This window comes from Blastomyces dermatitidis, assembly GCF_000003525.1.
Source record: "Blastomyces dermatitidis ER-3 genomic scaffold supercont1.1, whole genome shotgun sequence".
In the NCBI taxonomy this organism is placed as follows: domain Eukaryota; kingdom Fungi; phylum Ascomycota; class Eurotiomycetes; order Onygenales; family Ajellomycetaceae; genus Blastomyces; species Blastomyces dermatitidis.
The window spans coordinates 7,894,414-7,917,699 of record NW_025544774.1 but is presented as its reverse complement, the minus strand read 5'-3'; the positions used below and the strand labels follow the sequence as shown (position 1 = coordinate 7,917,699).

General features: G+C 46.8%; 8 protein-coding genes across 9 annotated transcripts; 5 read left to right on the top strand and 3 right to left on the bottom strand.

Moving 5' to 3' along the window:
- The first annotated feature begins 45 nt into the window (after positions 1 to 45).
- BDCG_01099 lies at positions 46 to 4,275 on the top strand. 2 transcript variants are annotated; one of them, XM_045416610.1, is made up of 3 exons: positions 46 to 227; positions 296 to 2,527; positions 2,591 to 4,136. In XM_045416610.1, the coding sequence occupies exons 1-3, from the start codon at positions 182 to 184 to the stop codon at positions 3,409 to 3,411; spliced, it is 3,099 nt and encodes a 1,032-aa protein (XP_045279435.1). In that variant the 5' UTR covers positions 46 to 181; the 3' UTR covers positions 3,412 to 4,136. The 2 variants fall into 2 exon arrangements, with proteins under 2 accessions (XP_045279435.1, XP_045279436.1); XM_045416609.1 differs by having other exon boundaries at positions 296 to 4,275.
- BDCG_01098 (uncharacterized protein) lies at positions 3,790 to 7,274 on the bottom strand. Its single transcript, XM_045416608.1, has 2 exons — positions 5,666 to 7,274; positions 3,790 to 5,601 (listed from the first exon to the last, which is right to left on the bottom strand). Exons 1-2 carry the CDS (start codon positions 6,379 to 6,381, stop codon positions 4,404 to 4,406), a joined length of 1,914 nt encoding a protein of 637 aa, XP_045272300.1. The 5' UTR covers positions 6,382 to 7,274; the 3' UTR covers positions 3,790 to 4,403.
- An 84-nt stretch (positions 7,275 to 7,358) lies between these two features.
- BDCG_01097 (mitochondrial chaperone BCS1) lies at positions 7,359 to 9,283 on the bottom strand. Its single transcript, XM_045416607.1, has 2 exons — positions 9,050 to 9,283; positions 7,359 to 8,980 (listed from the first exon to the last, which is right to left on the bottom strand). Exons 1-2 carry the CDS (start codon positions 9,230 to 9,232, stop codon positions 7,658 to 7,660), a joined length of 1,506 nt encoding a protein of 501 aa, XP_045272299.1. The 5' UTR covers positions 9,233 to 9,283; the 3' UTR covers positions 7,359 to 7,657.
- Positions 9,284 to 10,863: 1,580 nt separating this feature from the next.
- Positions 10,864 to 11,442, top strand: BDCG_01096 (uncharacterized protein; the record flags this gene model as incomplete). Its single annotated transcript, XM_045416606.1, has 1 exon — positions 10,864 to 11,442. One exon carries the CDS (start codon positions 10,864 to 10,866, stop codon positions 11,440 to 11,442), a length of 579 nt encoding a protein of 192 aa, XP_045272298.1.
- Positions 11,443 to 11,819: 377 nt separating this feature from the next.
- On the top strand, positions 11,820 to 14,204 carry BDCG_01095 (T-complex protein 1 subunit gamma). The gene is made up of 6 exons (XM_045416605.1): positions 11,820 to 12,167; positions 12,232 to 12,298; positions 12,368 to 12,576; positions 12,632 to 13,222; positions 13,277 to 13,914; positions 13,978 to 14,204. The coding sequence occupies exons 1-6, from the start codon at positions 12,143 to 12,145 to the stop codon at positions 14,062 to 14,064; spliced, it is 1,617 nt and encodes a 538-aa protein (XP_045272297.1). The 5' UTR covers positions 11,820 to 12,142; the 3' UTR covers positions 14,065 to 14,204.
- BDCG_01094 (uncharacterized protein) lies at positions 13,703 to 15,503 on the bottom strand. The gene has a single exon (XM_045416604.1). The coding sequence runs from the start codon at positions 14,912 to 14,914 to the stop codon at positions 14,306 to 14,308; it is 609 nt and encodes a 202-aa protein (XP_045272296.1). The 5' UTR covers positions 14,915 to 15,503; the 3' UTR covers positions 13,703 to 14,305.
- Positions 15,504 to 15,599: 96 nt separating this feature from the next.
- BDCG_01093 (uncharacterized protein) lies at positions 15,600 to 16,724 on the top strand (the record flags this gene model as incomplete). Its single annotated transcript, XM_045416603.1, has 5 exons — positions 15,600 to 15,618; positions 15,733 to 15,868; positions 15,921 to 16,083; positions 16,155 to 16,226; positions 16,290 to 16,724. 5 exons carry the CDS (start codon positions 15,600 to 15,602, stop codon positions 16,722 to 16,724), a joined length of 825 nt encoding a protein of 274 aa, XP_045272295.1.
- Positions 16,725 to 17,908: 1,184 nt separating this feature from the next.
- Positions 17,909 to 23,248, top strand: BDCG_16275 (uncharacterized protein; the record flags this gene model as incomplete). Its single annotated transcript, XM_045425525.1, has 10 exons — positions 17,909 to 18,659; positions 18,712 to 19,437; positions 19,513 to 20,236; positions 20,290 to 20,698; positions 20,743 to 20,918; positions 20,970 to 21,158; positions 21,231 to 21,410; positions 21,469 to 21,900; positions 21,959 to 22,371; positions 22,428 to 23,248. 10 exons carry the CDS (start codon positions 17,909 to 17,911, stop codon positions 23,246 to 23,248), a joined length of 4,821 nt encoding a protein of 1,606 aa, XP_045279434.1.
- Between the last annotated feature and the right edge of the window lie 38 nt (positions 23,249 to 23,286).

Below are 23,286 nucleotides of genomic sequence, written 5' to 3'. Positions count from 1 at the left end.
TCCACAAGGACCAGAGCTTCGACTCTCGACTCTGTACCAACATAATGACAGTATAGCCTCAATTATATATCTTAAAGCCCAGTTACTTGTCCAAATATATTAATGCATCGTTTTAATTCCCTCATGACTTTATTCTCTAGGTTACGATAGGACTTGCGGAGGTGGGGAGAGCTGGCCGCTGATGGATGCGGCAGCGAAGGGTGGTCGTGTTGGATTGAATTGGTATGGCAATGGTGATATTATTTGCCCAAATTGGCGTCGTTAAAAACAATAGTATTAATAGCAGCGCAAAAAGTTTCCCAGATCCAAAGGTCCGCTCTTTTCCTCAGAATGACGATGAATTCGGCCGCTTCGCGTTTAAGACCCTCCGCATCCGAAGTCTCCATCACGTCGAGGTGGTGCAATAGGGCGCTGCGTCCTTTGACCTCCACTATACTGCGCCTGGAAAAACATTGGAAGATAACCCCACTGGGAGCTCCGAATCTGAATGGTACCACTGTATCTGGATCAAGTCAGAAAAGCAATTCGGCGGCCAAGGGGGCGCGAGGAGCTTCCGAGTCCGACTCCGAATCCACCCCCGATGATCCAACTTGGGTCCCAGGGGGTGCCGTGCGCAAGCACATTAGACATAAATATTCCGCTCGTACTGGTAGCCGGTCAAGGGTCGTTGTGAGGAGTCCGGAGACGCTGAAGCTACAACCCGGGGAGTTTTCCATTCCCACGCCGTTAATCAAAGGGAAAAAGAGACAATGTCCGGAGATGGAGGAGCCAAATGGAGATGCAAGTGGGGTTGCGGCCATTGCAGACTCCAATGAAGACTCATCAACTCAAAATTCTCGTCGAGGTCCTATGAAACGGAAATTACCTGCTTACGCTGGATGGAATAGCCAGAGGATTTGGAAGGATTCGTGTAATGAATATAACGACCCGTCCTATATTGCCATAGCGCAAGGGATATTCCAAGTTTGGGATACATTTCTCACAATGACAGCTCCGGAAAAGAGTTCTGGTCCCGGAGCACGATCGCTTATGTCGATGGCTCTGGGTACAACTTCTATGTATATTGCGAGCGAACAGGAAGCTGTGGATAATTGTGAGGACAAGAACGAAAAGGTTGATGTTGCAGATCTTATTTTCACAGAGCTAGAAAGCATCTATGGTATATCTAATGCTGGATGGAAACCGCTTAAGTCGCTCGTCCGCCTCCATGGGATTCGTTTGGTCTGCGACGCGATTCGGCACAGATGGATATCCCCTATGATAGCGCGCCAGCTAGTGCTAAACTCGATCGACTCGGTTTCGTATGATGCTGCGCAGGAAATATTATCAGCTTTGCTCTCTGTTACCCAGAGCATCGAAGGCCCTAGACATCTGGACTGTTCTTTGTTTTCGTCCGGAAGTTTTGGTGTATTTCATACATTAGCAACTTATGTCAACAAAGCTAGCCATATAAGCTTCTTTTTTCGCGAGGTTGGGTCTTTATTGCGGGACGGTATCGTGCCAGTTGAATGGATAGTTACGGAGTCCATGAAACCATTCGTGACTCATGCCCTTAGGTCGATATCATGCGAAGACGACGATTGCTCCGCGTCTGTTTTGTTTATTGTGAATACGATTCTTGCGGCTTCTCGATCGAATACTCGCTGCAGCTTACCAACCTTAGAATTGGCTGCGGACACGGATAAACTACAAAAATGCGATGAAGGAAGATGCAAACTAGATTCTTCACGTCGTAACCTTCCTGAGAACCCAGAGTCAAAAGCTAATGAACATTTATCACTTGCTTTGAACAACAGCATATCGAGTATTTTAGGCATTCTCTACAGTGCTCACATCGTACGGTTTACAACCCATTCACCCACTTTCGTACCAAGTGCATCTCCAATGCACCACATTTTGGTTAGAGTTTCAGCCATAATACAGCATGATATACTAGACGCGTCCTTCGATCTAGCACAGGATCGCCCAAGATCAGAGCTGCTACGAGTGGGACATATTTTGATGGCAGATTACATTCTTAAATGCAGCTGGGAGGGCGCCAAAAAGGAGGGACAGACAGCCGTCCCTGGAGCAACAAAACTTTTAAGCACTTTCGAATATTTCACTCGTACATTGAAAAGTCGAAAGGACCTCACAGCCAGCCTATCGACTTTTGTGACGCACGTATCGCACAGTTGCGGTCGAGCACTCAGTGAAGATGGATTCACTCAGCTGCAAATCTTTACTGATGCACTCACAGAGGACAACCTACAACCATATCCTGCACTCAAGGCGCTTCTAGGTAAGGTAGCAGTGGACGCGGCACTAAAATTTGCGGAATCTACTCTTCATCCCGATCACCATTCGTGGGCAGCCCACATACAGACCAAAGCGGCGAGATATTCTAATGGGCCCCTAGGACACGACGAAATCATACCCCTAACTCCGTCGTTAGCTCTATCCAAAACTGGTTATATATGGGAAGAGAGCATCGGAGAGTGGATCGCTGCGGCTCCGGCCAGCGGAGCATACAGGAGTCTGCGAGCATGTAAGGCCCAGAACCAATTCCTGCCAAATCCTCCGGATGAGCTGCCAACTTCAAGTGATGCAGATGATGCGACAGCATCTAGAGGCTCCAGCACATTCTCGGCCTGTTCGGAAGGCTATAACTCGAGCATTACTTCATCAGAATTTACCTCTCCATCTTGGTCTCGGAAAAGGAAGCGCGGTGTCAATTCTCCAAACTTGGTATCAGGAAAACACGCGAGAACAACATATTCATCGTCACTAAAAGCACCTCCTCGCCGGCTACGGTCCGGGAAAAGCCGTTCTTGGAGTTTTTACATCGATGAACGTGAGAGCCATGACTCTAACCTATTGATCTTTGATCGATTCAAGCGCTCGAAAATCACGAAGAAGAAACATTATGTCGTTGAACCAAGTATAACGAAAACAAGGCCTTTATGCCAACGAACGGATATCAATCGTTCATTGCTCAACCCTGCAACTATGGAGGTTAGACTCCCAGGGCCACAGACTGCCGACAAGGCGGTTGAAGTTGTCATCGTCCATGACAGAAATAAATACATAGACACGGAATCGAGCAGTTTTTTGATTCAAGAGGAAAGGGAGAGAATGCTGCCGGGCTCTGATCGCAGTGACTATAACCGTGACTATGACCTTAGCGATCACAATGATGACAGTGACGGTGATGACGAAGATGTCCTGGCCAGAGAACCATCTCCCCGTTACCTTTTGCGGCGCAAAAGTCTCTGTACACCCATCGCTAGCAAGCTATTCTCCTGCGCCACTCCTCCGGGAGCACGCCTCCGGACGACACGATCTTCTACCTCGTTACAAAAACAACCCATCCTGCAAGCAGCGGGTTGTAATATTGTTGGTTCGAGTGATGACGAATTGAGTTTCTTTTGATGGTTTTCTGTTCAGTAATGTATATTCTGATTTTTGATTACTATATTTGGATTTCTAGATTCTGAATATGACGGTCGACTACCTGTCGTCCCTGCTGGTAGACAGAATGGAGAAGTGAAGACGCCGATACACCTTGTTCTGATATATTTTTTTGACACGATACCCTTATTGGATTACCTTGCTTCGCACCTTGTTTGTATTTAGCTTCTATTTTCTGGAGTCCGTTGATTGGATTGGTTCAATGAATATGCATATAGATGGTTGGGAAGAGCCAATAACTTTTAGCAGGTTTTTTGTACAGTACCTTAACTTTTACCATGCGAGTCGTTAGGAGGAGAATTTTGGAGGCCACCTCTACTACCGCCGGCCGTTTCGTTTCTGATCTTAAGTATATGAATTCTTCAGCTATCGCTGAGGTTATGCCTTTTTTTTCATGAAGGTGTAATCTGCACCTGGAAGTCAACTGAGTGATTTGGCACTCACTCATATTTCACTCATCAAGTCATTTAAGTGGGCTTTGGCTAGTTTCTACGTGTGCGTGTATCAATCATGTTCTCTAGCTGCGCATTAAGTGCTTGTGCTGCGGCCCTGTCCCTCCAGCATTTGTGTGAAAACAGTATGAGAAAAGAAAAGTGAAGCTGTAGGGGAGGTGAGACGGCGTAAGGGGGTGCGTATGTACGACCAATGGAATGCAAAATATTGTAGAAGTGAAAGGCAAAAATGTGCATAAATAAAGGGGGAAATATATATATATATAAAATAGGGTAGCAAAATAGAACAAAGCGCCCTCCAGCTTCCCAGGCTCGTTTGATAGAAACATAAGTAAAGCTCATGAATGAAGCCCAGCTACCCTACAAATTGTCGCCAGTAGAAATAATATTATCATATCCCAGTCCCATTTGTGATTACAGGTTTTATCGGGTGTTTGATACACTCCTGAATCATGCTCCGGAACTCCTATCTGAAAAACGCCTCGTAATTTCTTCCCTGGGCTAAAATTTCTCGCTAGTAAAGCACCGTGTCAACCTAACCAGGAACCATGCAATAAACTTCACTGCGACAGTAAGGCCCCAGACCATAGCTTTTAATCCCCAGAGTATCAGCTTCAGCACGGATCTCGCGATACCGGGTAATTCCTCTCCTTCGTGAGATCCGCTGCTATACCGTCCGTAGTTTTCAAGGTCGATCTCCTCAACCACAACCGGGATATTTTTATTCTTACTTTTTTTCACTCTTGTCTTCTTCTCGGGTGAGTAAAACGACGACCTTCTCCAAAACGCAAAACTCGTCTTGCGTTTGGGGGAGGAATGAATTTGTGACATCAGTTTAGCTTCTTGCTCCGCCTCATCACGCTCCGCTTGCGTCGCGATTAGCTTGCCGTTGAAACGTGGTTGTGAGGAAGTTGCCGAAGGTGCCCCCGGGGGTGCCACATCATATGGGTCAGGGAATTCTCCTTTGCTCACAGCTGCTTCAAAGCTCATACCACCCAGGATGTTTCTAATATATTGATCCGTCGCTGCCATGATGAGGATTGAGGCAACTAAGGAGTCTATGCAATATAAGGCTGGGATTGTGGAAGATATTGTACCCGCTGCAATTGATAGATTCATTGTCTCCAAGTCTAGAGCTACCAATGGAGTGTCCTTAGTCGAGTCTCGGCCTGGGATTGTGACAAGGATTGATGGAGGATGGCCTAGCTCTGCGCTATCTGTTGTGGAGGCGGAAACCGTGAGGTGTAATATTTGGCCCCGTTTATTTATGATAGGGTATCCTTGGCGTTGGACATCATTTTGCTGGTCGTCACTTGGATGATTAAACAAAGCCTGATGCTGAACGTCGTACCGACCATGGACCCCATTCCACTCCAGTATACAAGTCTCCTGTGCTTCTGCCCGCCTAACAGCATCGTCCTCCACTTCCATTGCGTCGGTTGGAGCTAGTTGGTGTTGCCTTGATAAGCTCAAGGCCTGATCTCTGGCCAAGATCCCCGCCAACATAGGAAAAACAACCGTAATAAAACCAGCACCATTAGGCCTGTTAATTTCCGTGCTGTTGAGCATAACAATGGGAGACTTGGTATGCTCTCTGGTTGGGTGAGATCTTTGAATGTCCACGTCACCCATTGTGTTAGTTTTGAGTGTATATAGCGTCGCAGATTGGTTTCCAAATGTGTATGTGAGATGGTCCACTCTGTAGGATCGTTGATTAGCAGAGGGCTACAAGGTGAATTTTGCAAGATTGGATGTCAACTCACTTGGAAAGGCGCAAGTAAAATGTTCCAAGTTCAGGCTGCGGCCCTTCTCCATTTGCAGCCTCCCATAGACGTGTGAGTTGCTCGGACGACGAAAGCTTCACAGCTGTGGCTAGTTGGGTGGACTCGCGCATCGTGTGAGGAAAAGCAGATTGTTGAGAGGCCACACTGGGGCTGTAGTCAGATCTTGAGATAACTTCCCGTGGAAGATCGTTAGGCGCCGAACGTTGGGGATAGTAACGTTGCTGATTCAAAGGCAGGTTGGGATCGTAACGAGGAAATATTGACCTCATTGGCATTGCTGGTGAAGTAGGTGATTTGGACGGTGAGTTAAGCATGGTAACCTCAATTTGGACAGGAGATCCAGATCGAATAGGCTCCGGTGAAGCAGACCCGGGAGGTGGAGATTTGCCATTATTGGACCCGTTTGGGGATTCTGCAACTCTCGCTTCTTCTCCTGGTTTCGCACGGAGGGTGGGGGAATTTGACCTCACAATATGAACAGGCGGGGGAGGTGTTAGAGTGGTCTTATTTGTGTCCTCGATAATTTGAAGAATGACGGCTTCGGTTTGGGAAGATTCTTTCTCGTTTCCCAAGATTGGTGAGACCACTGGAGACTTCGTAGCGCGGCGTCGATGGCCTTTTCTGAATGGATTACCATTTGGTCTATTTTGCGGCTGCACCTGAGGGAAGAGCTGAAACTGGGTTTGGCTCGCCATTCTTGCCCTCAATTATTGAAAGCGAAGGCCAGGCCAACAGCGATGTGCAACGAGTTGGCAGTAGAAAGAAACTCACAGCCTGTAAGTTTCGCAGGGCTTTGGGGACGTCTTTACTTGAGCGAGAGTTGTGAGAGCCCAAGGATAAGTAAGGGAAGGCCCATACGCCAGAGGGCGAAACGAGGATAACGATCCAAGCTTGGGCTGGCCAGCATAACAAGAGGAAGAATAAAAATGATTAAAGTGGAGGGGAAGATAGAATATTAAAATGGAGAGGAAAAGTCCGCCTTCAGTGGAAACGACATTTTTTTCAATGCATAGCAGAGGTCCTCCACAAAAAGCGGCTGATCAATAGGAAAAGCTCAATGCAGGATGTAGAGGAAAAAACCCTTGCGTTCTCCTGCCATTGCGCCGAGCGCAATAGTTTGACGCCTAGCATGAAGGAAGGATAGGTGGAATCTATCCGCACACCAGCCCTGGGGACCAGTGGGACGGGATTGGATGGATGTTAAATCCCATCACCAACATAAAATTGCTTTTTCGGGTTCAAGTTCCTGGCGCTTTGCAGGAAGAACCAAGCTAGAGCAAAGAATCGGTGAGACTAAGTATTGTTCAACAGTATTCGAAGGCCGCATCACGTTCGTCAGACCTCGAGGAAGAGATCTCGAGATACCTTGCTGCTGAACGTGAGGTCAAGATGATTGGAGGCTATCCCTGAAAGTACATCAACTGTTCGGCGCTTCGAAGTTCGAAAGAGTGACTCTGACCAGGGGCTGTGAAGCTGGTGGTTGGTGTCCTTTTCTTGGCACTGCCCGACTGGAAAAGTAGTGGCTTTAGCAGAAACGCTAAAGGAGCGCGGCGCAAAGGGCGCGGTTACTATTGGGCAGGAGAGCTTTGACGAGGCTGTTGTTGAGATCGTGACGTCGGTTAGTTACTAAAATAGGAAAATATATATCACGTGATGGTGTTACATGACCGCGCGAAGATAGTCCTCCAATAATACGAACGATTGGGTGGGATGGTGCAGGCTGATCACATCGCTGCAAGAATCGTTATGCGCCAGACAGGCACATCCTTCAGAGGTGCAGTGAGGCCTGGTATCAATTCCTATTCGCTTCGTCAATAGCCCAACCGACGCCAGAGAAGGTGGAGACTCAGATGCAATAGTTGAGAATATCTGGATAGGAGGGAGATATTGGTCAAAACCTCCGGAAAATAGATTAATGGATCTGGAGTAAATAGTGTACAAATTCGTTCCCCGCTATCTAGGGAATTAAAGCTATTCCTCCGACACAAGGCCTTCTGCCATCCTGATAGCACCTTCCATGTCACCCTTGTTGTATAAAAAGAGCCCTTGCAGGGCTGCAGCACTTGTGGCACTTTCCGCTGGAATTTTGTGGCCATTCTCATCCTCTATAATACCCAACTTATAAAGCTTTTCCAAAAACTGAGTCTGATAGAAACCCGTCTTGTCAAAATCGCCGTAAAACCGCTCCCAGAGTTGTGCCACTTGATACCTTGTAGCTTCGCCAAGTCTGACGGTCATATCCACACGGCCCGGTCGGACGAGAGCCTCGTCAAGCCGCTCAATGTGGTTTGTCGTCAAAAAAATTATGCGTTCTTCAGCACTAGCCACGCCATCAAGCGCATTAAGGAGGCCTGAAAATGTCACATTGGCTCCCCTATATCCATCGGCGTCGGACTGCACGCGCCGGTTCCCGAAGGCGGCATCTACATCTTCCAATAGTACCAGGGTGCGGGAAGGTATGATGGTGAGAAGGTGGTTCAGGCGATCGTCGGTCAGACCTCTCTCGCTCAAGTTGAGGATGGCAATGTCGTAATCCAGCTCGCCCGCGAGTGCTTGAATAAATGAGCTCTTGCCGCTGCCCGGGGGACCATGAAGGAGATAACCCCGTCTATAAGGAATGCCGCGATCATAGTACCAGGATCCACTCTCGAGAAAATCCTTCACATCATCCACAATCCGTTCTTTAACCCCCTTATCCAAAATAACGGATTCCAACGGCCTTTTGCGCCGAGATTGGCCAAACTGCCTCCACTCGGTGCCCCAGGAATTGTATATTACAGTTTTCCCTTCTTGCGACCGCGCAGCGTACTCGTGGGCCTCCTTAAATAAGTCTTCAAAAATATGACGTTGAGAATAGAGCGTAGTTAGGGTAACCGTTTCCCACGGTCGTCCGGTTTGGTGGTCTCTTGATTTGGCTTCTCGCACGCGATTGACGAAGATAAAAGCGTTTTTATACCGGAGAACATGTTTGCCAGGTCCAGGTATAAGTGCAAATTGTGTATGCATCGCGCCATTGGGATGTTCTACTTTCTGCGTCTGGATCGACAATTGTCGCATTCCTGGTGTGAGTCTCCGCAGGAGGGAATCGACGAAGCCGGATTTTTGGGCGGTCGGTGTTCTTTGAAGTTGCGACCGTTGATATAACGTCATCCAATGTAGAAACCAGCCGTACGAGTCATCCTTGATATTTATTTCCACTTCGACAAGCATGCGCCTACGGAGGAGAACAGCTCCACGTCTAATCCCCCGCTGGGCAAGTGTCAGGCCGGCCCCAAGGCCAGCAAGACCAAAACCCTATCAGTACCATATCCATGTTAGCCTATAGACGAACGATATCCACGCTACTCGATTGGTATAACATACTGCTGTAAAGAAAGGGTTGCTCGCGAGCTGCGAAAAGAGCCCTTCATTTGAATTCAGCTGTGGGAGCTGTCTTTGGGCTCTCGCCTGGACAATCAAGTCATTTTGATTTGTTGGTTGGGCCAGCGCCTGCCCCGTAGCTTCCATTCCAGTGGAAATGCCTTGATTAGCATCTTTGCCCGACATATGTTCGAATCATTATGGGGCTCAATATGAAAACTGTTCTGTCTGACAAAACCAAATTAAGTAAACCTCAAAAAAAATTGGTATCGGCGAACTGAAGGCACTAACCCAAAATAAGGCTTGGGCTTGGCATCTCAGGAACCGTAATTGGCCAATTTCAACGTCTCCCATACTTCCGCTGTGACGATGCGCCAAAGACTTAGGTTAGGGCATGCGATTTTGGTGCTCCTTTGTTTTTTTTACCTTTTGCTTTTTTCTTTAAGCAAGCTGGACCACCCCGAGTGGACACCAGATTCTACGTTCCAAAATTTTGAAATGCACCTACTGCGTATGTATAATTGTGAGGGACAATGGGAGCTGATCTGGGTCTGAAGAGTTCCCAACATGCTTCTTCATTTCCATCTATTTCATCCTTTGTAACCCCTATGGAGATCAATCCGCAGCTCTTTGCCATCCCTGGTCACGCAATCATCTCAATCACCCTACCACCTCGGTTGCGTACAACTGCGGATGGAGCGGTGAGGCCGATGCCCTGACACAAAAATGAGAACCAACCTTTTTAGGCGCAAAGGAGGCCACAAAAATGAAATTCGTTCAATATAGATTTTGTGCATCAAGTTCCCGAGCATGCTAATCGCTCCCTGGCGATACATTGAAGGGACTCTTTTTCCGATGCAACCTAGGCCGCAATTACAGGAGAAGGCCCCCCATTCTTGTATGCGGCTATTTTCTGTATAGTGATCGTGTTTTTATCTACGGTCTATAGCTCCAGATATTGAAGAAGCTGTTTCCGTTGCACTTCCTCACCTTACTTACTAGCTAATTTTAAATTGAATTGCCGATCGGGTAAAGACATTAGTGGGAGAAAACATATGTAATGTTCGTCACTGTCTAATCTTCTGGTTGAATTGACGGCGGCCATGGATCTATGTATGAAATGATTAACAGAGAAATAGATATTCACGGATCTTAGCATAGTAAATTCCATACTTTGATTTTGCATTGAGCCATCACGACCCTGGGTGCTTTATTCATTTTACGCCTACCGAACGCAATTGGCCGGACCAGGTTTAAATCCACAGAACTTTGGTGCCTTCTGGAAATAGTATTTTTCATTGACGGAGGGTGTAGTATCCACCACCTAACAACGGTTTGAGAAGTGTCGGGTCCCCGGCATTCTTTACTAGTATTATTCTTGTTGGACGCGAATTTATCGAATGCTCTCATAACATTGATGAATAGAATTACGATGCTAAAACAAAAAGCGGTACGAAAGACTGTGTGCCTATTGTGCTCTGTATTGAGAGGTATATAATCATATAAAGTGAATAATCCGCACAAGTGCCCGAAGAACAGGAATGAGGGATAGATCCATAACGCTGTCTCTAATTTCTTTGTGTTGCTTTGATGTCGCGTACAACATCCTCATCACATACAACTGAGCGACGTAGCTCCGACACAGCCAGAAGGCCAGGCGTCAAAGTATCCATGTATCCATGTTCTATGGAGAGACTCATCTGGTTCCCAGAAGAAGGCTAGCTGGTTACAGGGCAGGGGGACGACTGCGCTTTTGAAGAGTGGCAAGTTGAATTTCGCACAGCACACTGAGCAGCAGATGATAGCCGTAGAAGGAAATGACAGAGGAGTGCTCAACCAGGGAACAGAGGGATCAACACAAGTTTCTATTCCGAAGTAGCTGCGAGAGGCCCAGTGACGACGATTCCGACACGAACAGAACATCAGTGGCGTCAGTTCAACAGGGGGAAGAAGTGTTATATGAGATCGACCCGCGAGCGTTGAAAAAGCTACCAGAGCGTCTTCAGAACAATTATCGTCAGCTATTTCAGGAGGGAGTCGAGAGGCTGACTCTGAAGAACCCGAACTTCAAATACCGCCCATACGACTATATGGACCATTGGCCGCAGGGAACTTTTGAGCCAGAGGAAGAGGAGCAACCAAGAAATATAAAAAGACAATATCCGAGGAAGCATAACTTATTGCAGGAATTGGGGATTATACATGTTCCGCAGTCGCAGTTCACCGACCAGAGGGGTCAATTACGCGTCATGACTCCGGATCGATCGCCTTTCGAGGACTCATCTCGACGAGACCCAGAAGAATACAAAGAAAGTGCTGAACATAGCGGAAAAAGGAAATTCAAAGGAAAAAGGAAATTCAAAATAGCCCATCCGAAGCAACAAAATGATAGATAAGGCTTCAGCAGTGCTGTTTGGTACAGCATCAGAGAAAGGTGGATTACCGAAGATGGAGGAGCTGTGTCCTGTCAAGGGAAAGCAGATAGCCATTTTCAGGCGTGGAGAAGTTCAAACCCTGTATTCAGCTACCAGCCACATGGGAAATGGCGACGAAGAACACCACAATGTGGGATATGCAAGCGAATCCTGGTTTAGAGGAAGTTGTTGCACCAAGTGCTCATATGTTTTGGGGTTAGTTGTTACTCCAGTGAGGAGATAGCCGTTCCAACCGACTGGCCGGATATTGGGATATTAGGATACCATATAAATAGAGCTGAAGTCTTAAATACTCCTCATAATTTTCTCCGAGTAGTTTCTGTCGCCAGTTGAACAAAGTCGGCAGTCACGGTGTTTTCAATGCTGAACGATGCCCTTGTCATCATCAAAGCTTGATGCGCTAGGCTGCTTTTAGCCTAGACTGGAATTTGCTGGGCCTTTCCCACTTCAAGAAAAAAAGTGACAACATCAGTGACGCCAAAAGAGCTTCCTCCCCCAACTGTTCTCCAACACCTAGGTTTGCTACAAGGTGTTCTATTATTTTCTTCTTAACATAGTTGTCCTTCTATTCTATTACGAAACTTCGGCGCTTCACTGCTGTTCTTCCGCCTGAGACTTTACCCTTGCCCGCTCGCAGAGAACCATCTAGATTCTCGCCAAAATGCAGGCTCCTGTGGTGGTGATGAGTATGTGAAACCCATCATTTTCAATAGTGGAATGAGGCATAGCTTGCTCACATACTGCCTACAGACACCCAGAGTGGGGACAGACAAGTCGGTCGGAAAGCACAATTGTCCAACATTACAGCCGCAAAGACGTAGGTGTTGAGATGCCCCTCCAGCATCCCACCCCACAATAGAGTATCATAGCTTACGAAGCATTGCAGTGTGGCAGATATTATTCGATCATGTCTTGGGCCGAAAGCTATGTTGAAGATGCTTCTTGATCCCATGGGAGGAATTGTTCTCACCAACGACGGACATGCCATCCTTCGAGAAATCGAGGTGGCTCACCCCGCAGCAAAGAGTATGATCGAACTCAGCCGAGCACAAGACGAGGAAGTTGGTGATGGCACTACAACTGTGATAATTTTGGGTACTTGTTTCTCCGTGAATCTACCACTTTCAGTCACTTGCTGATAATTTTCAAGCCGGTGAAATGCTGGCTCAGGCTCTCCCCCAACTCGAACGAAACATCCACCCTGTCGTTATCATCTCCGCGTTCAAACGGGCTCTTTCAGATGCACTTGCCATTGTGGAAGATATATCTCTACCAGTGGATGTTCACGATGACAAAGATATGTATAAATTGATACAGTCTTCAATTGGCACGAAGTTTGTTTCTCGGTGGTCAGAACTCATGTGCAGCTTGGCATTGAAGGCAGTGAGAACAGTTTCACATGATGCTGGTGGTGGAAAACAGGAGGTCGATATCAAGCGCTATGCTCGTGTAGAAAAGATACCGGGTGGAGAGATTGAGGATAGCGAGGTCATTGATGGAGTCATGCTCAACAAGGACATCACCCACCCCAAAATGCGGCGGAGAATAGAAAACCCAAGAATTATCCTTCTGGATTGCCCTCTTGAATATAAGAAGGGAGAGTCGCAGACGAACATCGAAGTTTCGAAAGAGGATGATTGGAACCGGATATTGCAAATCGAGGAGGAGCAGGTTAAACTTATGTGTGATGCAATTCTTGCTCTGAAACCGGATCTTGTGATTACCGAGAAGGGTGTATCCGGTAAGCTAACCCGCTGGTTATGCAATTAAGTTGCAGGAACTAATCAGTTTGTAGATTTGGCGCAGCACTACTTGGTCAAGGCGAATGTCACTGCGCTTCGACGTGTTCGCAAGACTGACAACAACAGAATTGCCCGTGCAACCGGTGCAACGATCGTTAATCGAGTGGATGACCTACAAGAATCAGACGTCGGAACTCGATGTGGCATTTTCGAAATTGAGAAGATCGGCGACGAGTACTTTACATTCCTCAGGAAATGCACGAGCCCTAAAGCTTGCACGATTTTGTTGAGAGGCCCTTCAAAAGACATTCTCAACGAAATTGAACGGAATTTACAAGACGCGATGTCCGTTGCAAGGAATGTCATTTTCCATCCTCGTCTCTCACCAGGTGGTGGAGCAACCGAGATGGCGGTATCGGTGAGATTGTCGCAGCTGGCAAAATCCGTCGAAGGTATTCAGCAGTGGCCCTACAAGGCTGTTGCAGATGCGATGGAAGTGATCCCTAGAACACTCATCCAGAATGCTGGCGCCAGCCCTATTCGCATCCTTACGAACCTAAGAGCCAAACATGTCGAAGGTAACAACACCTATGGCGTTGATGGAGATACTGGAGAAGTTGTTGATATGAAAGAATATGGTGTGTGGGAGCCTGAGGCAGTCAAATTACAGAGCATCAAAACTGCAGTCGAGGTAAGTGTTTTTTTCAAAATCTTTGTCCCACAACATAATGTCATCTAACGTTCCTTGCTACAGTCCGCATGCATGTTACTTCGAGTCGATGATATCTGTAGTGCCAAAACTCTGAAGCAAGCGGCGAATGTTGGCGGTGGTGATGAATAAATGACTTAGAGCTTTTAACCTTTGGATGAATCTTTTCCCACCTCACGCAAATCATTCAACAGCATCTAGACCTGTATGATAAGCGAAAAATTAATTAAATACAAATACAAATAAAAGCAGCTATGTGGGTATCATATTATCTTTTCCTTATCACCTAATTCGTAGCATCGCGTTGGACTGCAATTCCTACTTCCTGTCTCTTCCAAGGCAACCGAATGAAATAATGTAACCCCAAGATCAATCAGTCATCATCGTGAATTATAACACCAAGTTCTTCCCTAGGTCCATCTGTAGCGTTCTCCGTTCCAGACACCTTATTCTCATTCCCATCCGCGCCTCCATTGGCATTCCTCTCGCCATTCCGCTCCCGTGGCATCTCAGCATCAGGACCGGCAGCCGAAGGGGCCGCAGCACCTTTTTTCTCCTTCGCCTTCTTCTTCTTCTCCCTTTTTCTCCGATTTTTCTCCGTTCTCTCCTCATCCTTACGTCTAGCCTCCTCCATTCTCCGCTCGAACATCTCATCCGCTTGCTCCATCTTCAATTCGTGCTCCATGAGCTTTAGGCGTTCATATTCCCTTCTTCGACTGGCTTTGTAGACGTGGAACTCTCCAGAACCCGCACCAGCCGAGGAGCCCTGAACGTTAGCGACTATTTCAGGCGGTGGCGCTAGGGACGCGCTTGTGCGTGGTTTGGAGGGGGCAGGTATATGGATGTCCTTTGAGGGGTCTTTGAAGAGAGACTGGATTTGGGTAGCTTGTTCAGAGACGGGGGTGAGCGCGCGGCGTTTTAGGGGCCGCTTGCTGCGCGGATCTTGACTGGTCGGGATGGATTCGGGAATGGGTTCGGACATTCTGAGAGTGTTGTACGGGTAGTCGTGGGAGGCCCGAACTAATCGGAGGGGAACCGTAGTTTGAGTTGCGCCGCGTAGGCTCTGGGGGTGAGAGTTTGCCAAAAGATTGCGAAAAAGCGGGAACTGTAAATTAAGCTAGATCATTTATTTGTCGCTTGACAGAGCTGCGTTAAATGTGGTCAGGGTAGATGAAGATACCGATCTTGAGTGATAGACGGGAAATTTTTGAAGTCCCAAAATTTAGAGTTCGCCGTTCAAATCGGGTTTAGCGTTATATAGCTATTCTCAAATAGCTGCACAATTATTTAAACAAAACGCAAATAATACCTAGGTATGATGAGGCATTTAAGGTCTTCATTCCAGGGAAAAGGGAACCATTTGATTTAAATTATCAGGAGGGTGCCGTGGCGTTAGTTACTAATAATTCCCTTAAAAATGCGGGCGGGCTCTTATCGGCAAACTTTGGAATGACGTTGCCTCGCTCCCACGACAGCTTATTTAACACCCAAAAGGTTGTCCAGCGCCGCACCGTTCATGGATCAACATTGGCATCTCTCTTGTTAAAAATAAAATAGAAAATAGAAAATAGAGAGGAAGTGCATTGGATTTGATAAAATTATCTCGTCTCCGGTGGTCTTCCGTGGTGGATTCGATTCGGCCTTTCTACACCATTTACCGTTCAGCGATGCCGACATATCGGATTGGTATGTGTCTTCAACCTTCAACTCCTCCAATTTTATTTTCGTTAATATGCAGAACTACGGAAGGTATCTATCTGCCATGGTAGACATAGCTAACCTCTTTCCTCATTAAATCAGAGGAGGCCAGCACGAGCAGGGCCGGGTGCAAGAACAAAGAATGCCAGGAGAAAAAAGAGAAGATCTTGAAGGGAGAATTACGCCTCGGTACTTGGGTTGACACTGAGAACTTTCAGAGCTGGGCTTGGAAACACTGGTAACCCTCTCTTAGCTTTTGATGCATGATTTTTCTGACCCTCCCTCAACAGGGGCTGTGTCACTCCACGACAGATTGCAAGCATCCAAGAGATAGTGGGCGATGAAAGGGACTGTACTCTGATCGACGGATATGATGAAATTTCCGTCGACAATCAAGAAAAATTCCGTGAAGCTGTTGCGCAAGGACATGTGTCTGACACAGATTGGAAGGGGGTAAGTTGATATAGCTGGACCTTTACTCTACGAAAATGGATCACTTATACAAATGTATTGAATTTATCAAGGACGTGGAAGTGAATCGCCCGGGAAAATCCGGATTCCGGGTTCGAGTTTCCAAGGAGAAAAAGGATACCTACGTGAGTACTCATCTATGCCATTACCAGCCCGTTTAATGGTTTACTGATCCTGTTGCGTTAAAGGACGATGCTCCTCAGAAGGGTAATCGCACCGGGAGAAAAAGGGCTGTTGAAGAGTTGAGCGAGGAAGAAGCTGAGCCAGCTCCAAAGAAAGCGAAGACAGCTAAAGCGGAAAAGGCTGCAAAGACTGCAAAACCTCCCAAGCGCAAGAGCATCGCTGCGGATGCGGGTGGGGTGGATGACAGCAAAACCGAGCAACTCACGAGCCCTAGGGGAAAGCCGACCAAAGGACGAAAGAAGAAAGGTACGGACGAAGCTCCCGCTAAAGAGGAAACTTCCCCTACATCAAAGGCTCGAGGTCGACGGCTTAAACCCAAAACATCTAAGGCTGTAGAAGTTGAAAATTCCATAGCCCCTGACACCACCTCAGTAGAGGCTGCCGGGGAGACTGTTAGGAAGAATACCAGAAGGACCCGTTCTGGACGAAAGACTGGTTAGTATTAGGCGACCGATTCGATTTTATCTTGTCGTTAACCCTACCGTCTACTACTTTTGGTTCGGCATGGTGAATGGTTCGGATTGCCATATCGGCATTTTTATTCTGGTTGGAAATCTTGTCATTACTCAGCCGTCTGTTCGAGTTTCGCTGATTTCCTCGGACATTTGCAATCTTAATTCTGCCAATGAACTTCTGCTATACAACTCTATCATGAGTTGAGGTTTCCCATCAAGTTTTCCGCCGCCATGCTGTGTGTTTATATCATTGTTACCATTTTACCTTCCAACGAAGAGACCTAGCGCTGTTCTATTGTGTCACTACCGAGACATCTTTCATTGCGTCATCGGATATGCCATTATGTGGTAATTTCCAGTTTGTTTCATTCCTGGTGCATTCCGATGGAAGAAAGATCCCTTTTCTGCTGTAGTAATATTACTGCAAATATTGTGTGTCTAATACCACATAATGTCTCATTCCTTATTTCCTAATGTTAGCAGGTACTCTATTTTATGAAGATTTCTAATTTGCATCTGGATGCGCACAAGTTCACGGAAGGAATTACAGTCCTTATGATCCGCCAGGACCGCTTGGTTAAACTGTACAGCAACTATATTCCACCGTGGCATGTCGGGAACCCGATATTGAGGTGGTATCTTTGCCCGTCCACATCTCAAGTCCACTGCAGGAGCCCCTGGATGACTAAACCACAACGTCCTCGCGTTTATTTACTGCCTCCATGGACAATTACAACCTCAATCACAGAATAATACACCAACACAACACGTTTCTGGCTTGCCTCTAAATCACTCCTGTTCGGTCGCGCAGCCCAATGCAATAAATAGTGAAGTCTCCTGAAATTTACATCTATATGCTCTCTAGCCAATGTTGCCCTCCTTTTCTTGCTGCTCTGCCCTGAGTGTTGCTTTTTACTTTTCACTCTCGTTCCATTGTCTTCTTGAATCCTAAACACATGCCTTCACCTTAAGCTGATGTTAATTATTTCTCTTTTCCTCTCCAGAACCAGATAAACTTCACTATCTCAGCTCTAACTTGTGCGACCCACAAGGAGCCCCAATTACTTCGCGGTGACGCGCCTTCCAGAACGACTTTTACAGCTACACATTTGTCCTCACCAGTCCTTTTGTTTTGAGTTGTTGAATGGTTCTCTTTGGATAGCTTGATCATGCATACACTTTCGATATCTCCTGAGGACACGAATGTCAAAGCCCATGTTTTGCCAAAATCACTCAAAGTCAGCAATCTGAAAAGCAGCGAGCCCCAACCTGTTTCTGCATCGACCAACTACCTGTCTCTTGCGCCGCGTAGTACGCCTATAGATGGAAGACATTTTGAGAATGATGGCCCCGGCCATCTTGCTAATGCTGGGGCTAGGCATGACAACGATTTTGTCAGAATTAGGAACATACACATCCTTCCGACTGCGGATGAAATATTGTCCCAGCGCGGCCCATATATGCCGTTTAAACCGTTTAACCAACCCCATTTTCTTCCCCGAGGGCCAGAGCGCCTAATTGATACGTTGTTTCGCCACCTAAGATACGAAAATGTGGAGGGACTAAAGGATTGTGTCTATGTCGCAGCGCAAAAGTTACTGACAATTAGCAGTCACGGTTCTGATTATGAACCATGTGAGGATACTCCAAACGGTAACCGATGCTACTTGTTCTGGGAAGCTGAGTTCGAAGAGCTTCTTTTCCATGACCGCCAAGGGCTCATGGTCCGCATTAGTTACCTATGCCCGAAAAAGCTACGTGGACGAAAAATATTTAATTCCGGAAGGTTCGAAAACGGGATGGTTGTGGCTCTAGTTGGGCTTGATAACGAGGGAAATGAATTATCTGTGGTTTTTTTCGAGGCTTACTTGAGTCAAAGCACCGATTCTATGGTTTCGCGCGGTGGAAAGGGTGTCAGAGGTAATGTGAACAATGTCCCCTCTACTATCAATAAATGCTGACAATTCCAAAGCCGCCGTTCAGCTACGTTTTGCTCAGCCAGAAAATATCGATGACTTACGGCGAACTGTGCGTTACTCTCAAGGGCTTGCTAGTGGTCGCTTCGTTCTTGTCGACTTTCCAAGGCGACTACTAAATGGTTTCTACCCAGTTCTAAACCGGCTTCAACAGTTACAAAGGTCAGATTTAGCGTTCACTCGGTACTATGCTCCGAGAAGAGAATCAGAGGAAAATGTTGGCCTTCTACCTCCGTCGTATTCAATACTTGAAGGAGCGGTGATAGATTTTAAAAATCCAAGCCAGGACGCAATCTGCCGGGGAAAGCCACTACGAGACCTTATTGCAGATAAAAGTGAATTTCTCCAATTTCTCAAGGAAGGTACTGGGCTCGACGAAGGCCAGGCTATCGCATTTGTGGAAGCCATGAATAGGGAACTTGCATTGGTTCAAGGCCCTCCAGGTACTGGAAAAACCTATTTGGGTTCTACTCTTGTACAAGCGATACTCTCCGCAGTGGGCTCCTCTCAAACACCTATCTTGGTTGTCTGTTTAACGAATCACGCTCTTGATGCTTTTCTGAAAGAGCTCCTTGAGAAAGGTGTAAGGAAGATAGCTCGAATTGGGGGTGGAAGCAGGGAAGATTGGACGAAAAAGTACAATTTGAAATCTCTTGTATCTTCAACCAAACTTAGGCAAATTGAGAGACATACTAGGGCGAAGGAGTACGGAGCAGCCAAAGGTATATTTGCTTATATACTTCCCCTAGCCTATCAATGCTCCAACAATCCATTTGCTTTTGCTAACCAGCATCTAGACCTTGCCATTGACGGATCAGACATCTGCGAAGCTACCAATGCCCCAAACAAATTAGGATGGTACACAGTATCCAAACATCTACGTGACAACTACAAGGATGTATACCGCCAGTTCATGCTTGCAGCGAGGACTGATGACCCACTGCAAAGCATGGGTATACATAAGAGAATAGGCGGATTCCCGTATGCGCTTTGGAGTTCCGGGGGAGACCTGGAGGTCTTGGCTGAAAGCGTGAGCGGAGATTTTGCCATGTTCCTAGGGAGAAACAGCATTGAAGGAAACGATCGGCAGATCGACCTTGGAATATTCTACCATGTATTGCGGGATGTATTATCCCAAATGCGACAGAACAGTTGCGATGCCATGGAAAATATTTGGATGCTTTCACATCGAGAGAGGTGCGAACTAATGGCAAAATGGGCTTCTGAGATTGATCATGAGGCGACTGCAAAGGATATTGTCAACATTCATCTCCAACACCAAGCCGCAGTGTCTCGGCTGCGGCTTGTTCGTGAGGAAATTGAGGCGCGCTGTCTTTCTATGCAGGAAGTTGTGGGATTGACCACCACGGCATGCGCTTCCAAATGGTCCCTTCTACAACGCTTGAGATTACGAGTTGTCATTTGCGAGGAAGCTGGGGAAGTTATGGAAGCACATAGTCTTTGCACCTTGCTACCTTCTGTAGAGCATGCTATTTTCATTGGCGACCCGCTTCAACTTCGGTAAGTGACCCCTATCCCGGCGTAATACTATAATAACTGATACAGTGTGCTAGGCCTCAACTCGTAGAACAATCTCTGTCCTTAGAAACAAAAACTGGGTCCCTGTATCGACTGGACGAATCTCTTTTTGAGAGGCTGACGAATAGCAAGTCTGGGATTAAGACGCTACCACATTCGATTCTAAGTGTCCAGCGCAGAATGCATCCAGATATATCACAGATTGCTAAAAGCACACTCTATCCACGGCTACTGGATCACCCCTCGACCAAGCTACACTCTGCTGTTGGCGGGCTGAGAGATAGAACCTATTGGTTCGATCATAGGATTCCCGAGGACCAGTGTTTTGGATTTTCTAGCGCAACAAAATCGTTTTCAAATAGATTTGAAGTTGAAATGGTTTCAGGATTGGTTCAATATTTGGTCCAGAGCAATGTATATGGGCTAGGTGACATAGCAGTTCTAGTAAGTGAGCTTCTCAACGGTCAGTATCACGCTAACTCTGATAGACACCGTACAGCGGCCAGCTAGCGCAATTAATCCAAAGTTTGCATCGTTCATGTAGCCTGTGGCTCAGTGAAAGTGATAAGGAAGCTCTTCTCGAGGGTTTCCTCACGGATAAGGAACTGGAATCGCCAGGGCCGGTGGACTTGGATATGGCCGGAATGTTGCGCATATCAACCATGTAAGGTTTTCCAGACTCCGTTGATGTTGTTTCGTAGCCTGATGTCCGCAGTGATAACTTCCAAGGCGAGGAGGCTAAAGTGGTTATTTTGACTACGGTGAGGAGCAACCCTGAATGCCGTCCTGGGTTTTTGAAAACGATAAATCGGATCAACGTGGCATGCAGTAGAGCCCGTGATGGATTCTATATTTTTGGAAACTCGCAATCGCTACAGATCGTTCCCATGTGGAATGATATTATGTGAGTTCCTCGCTAGTTCAGTTCTCTTGGTGTCACAACATTCTAACTATATTTGTGCCGTTTTCCGCGTAGACAACTATTCCGCTCTCAAAATAGACTTGGGATGACTCTTAAAATACGGTCATGTTCTCAAAATCTGAGCCATGATCCTGGTTACTTTCCCGTTCAGCAACCAGAAGATTTCGCCAAAATCCCTCCTTGCCAGGCGCGATGCAACCAACTTCTCCCCTGTGGACACATTTGTACTCAAAGGTACGGACGGAAGAGAGCGAAATGCCACAAATCCTTTTCCAATGCTAACGCAAGGTAGCTGCCACCCGCTCGAGCTCCATGCGTCTTCTATTATGAAATGTGAAGCAAAATGCAATAAAGTCCATGAAACATGCAAACACCCATGCACGAAGGCGTGCTGGGAACCCTGTGGATCTTGCATTGCCTCATCAAGCAAAAGGAGTCTTCGTTGCCGACATGATATAATGATTCCCTGTGCAGAACAGAAGTCCAACATTCCTCCATTATGCCAAATTGTTGTTGAAGAGTTAACACTACGCTGTGGACACAAGTTTTTGGTTATCTGTGGTTTTAGAGACCAGGAGCCTTTATGCTCAGAGGCTTGCGATTTCATTCTCGACTGTGGTCATCGGTGTGTAGGGGTATGTGAAACTTGCCACAAAACAGGGCATGCTCCATGTGCTCAAAAATGTGGCAAGAAGCTAGGGTGCCATCACAACTGTGATGCGGGGTGAGTTGGCCCTCGACTCGCCATTTTCTATGCTTTTTTATCTGATTCAAGACTTCAGGTGCCATGAGAATGAATCATGTCCCCCTTGCCAGCAACCATGTCAGGAGCGATGCTCCCATGGCAGGTGTAGAGGTAAATGCAACGAGCCATGTCAGCCATGTCTTCGAGTAACGAACACCAGCGAATGTTGTAGCAATAATGGCCTTTATATATGTGCACTCGATGTCATAATCAACAGGAACCCGCAGAAACTTACAAGCACTGTTGATTGCCTCATCATGAATGTTGGGAGAAAGTACCACATGTTGGGGAAACGACTGCAACACTCCGATATAATGCTCCGTGAAACATCTAAACTGTTTCGCAGCCAAATCCGTCCTAGTCCCTTGTCTGCAGGACATAACCGACGCGTGATTCAAGAACGCGGCTCAGGAATTGCCGAAGTCCAAGCCCATGTCCTAGAAATCAAAGGTATTGTTGTGCTCTATATGGTAATCATATCGACCTTTTTGCTGACGGCCCTAAAGAACAGCTTGTCATACCACTAGAAGCAGACCTAAGGCACCTTCAAGAACAGCTTCAAATTCCTAAAACCAACTCTCCATTCGGTTTACGATTCGTTCTTCTCTTCTATCGATGTCGCTACACATCCCTTGTAGACCTGCTAAAAACATCCGAATTCTTGCTAACACTCGATGACCCGTCATGCCAGTGCAGGATTCTTGCCGAGTCCATTCGTCGCACCGTCATTATACACAGTAACAGAAATACCAGCAGCCTCAATAATTCAATAATTGAATGCGAATCCAAGTCTCTAAATACGTTGGAGGTTGAAACACGCCTTTTACAGCTGGGATTCTACTCTCTGGCCAAGAGAGCTGTCAAACTAAATTGTGCACGAGGTAGGGATATCGCGGACGAAGCAAGGGGCTTTAGTGGAGATGTGCCAGATGACACCGCTATTCGTGAAAATTTTAGTGGACTGGGTCCATTCAAGCTAGATCTTGACCTGACGATACAGCGCATGGCGACGTTATGCCGTCGTTATCCAAAATCGGCAGGGTTGTATGTCAAGCTGGTTGATTCAACGAAGCACGCAATATATTCAAATCACAAGCTGCCCTATCTATTTCCGGCTGAAACCGGATCTGTGGAGCGAGCCTGGGGAAGTCCTGAGTGCAGCAAACTCGTCAAGTGTGTCAATCATCATGTGTACCCGGCTGACAGTTTCGATGATTGTCCTGAGTGTGGAAAAGAGGTGGTAGGGAGCGACGAAGTGAATTATGAGCAATTTCTCTCCGAAACCGAGTTCTTATCATTGATGCGAACTCAGAACCATACCGAGTAGGAGGGTATCCAGCTAAATTAATATAACTGATCGATAGC

Coding starts and splice junctions, on each gene's coding strand:
- BDCG_01098 (XM_045416608.1), bottom strand. CDS start 6,381: ATGGCGAGCCAAACCCAGTTTCAGCTCTTCCCTCAGGTGCAGCCGCAA. Junction 5,602..5,665: donor TTTTACTTGCGCCTTTCCAA/GTGAGTTGACAT, acceptor ACGATCCTACAG/AGTGGACCATCTCACATACA.
- BDCG_01095 (XM_045416605.1), top strand. CDS start 12,143: ATGCAGGCTCCTGTGGTGGTGATGA. Junction 12,168..12,231: donor GGCTCCTGTGGTGGTGATGA/GTATGTGAAACC, acceptor TACTGCCTACAG/ACACCCAGAGTGGGGACAGA. Junction 12,577..12,631: donor TACAACTGTGATAATTTTGG/GTACTTGTTTCT, acceptor ATAATTTTCAAG/CCGGTGAAATGCTGGCTCAG.
- BDCG_01094 (XM_045416604.1), bottom strand. CDS start 14,914: ATGTCCGAACCCATTCCCGAATCCATCCCGACCAGTCAAGATCCGCGC.
- BDCG_01099 (XM_045416609.1), top strand. CDS start 182: ATGGATGCGGCAGCGAAGGGTGGTCGTGTTGGATTGAATTGGTATG. Junction 228..295: donor TGTTGGATTGAATTGGTATG/GCAATGGTGATA, acceptor CAGCGCAAAAAG/TTTCCCAGATCCAAAGGTCC.
- BDCG_01097 (XM_045416607.1), bottom strand. CDS start 9,232: ATGTCGGGCAAAGATGCTAATCAAGGCATTTCCACTGGAATGGAAGCT. Junction 8,981..9,049: donor GCAACCCTTTCTTTACAGCA/GTATGTTATACC, acceptor TGGTACTGATAG/GGTTTTGGTCTTGCTGGCCT.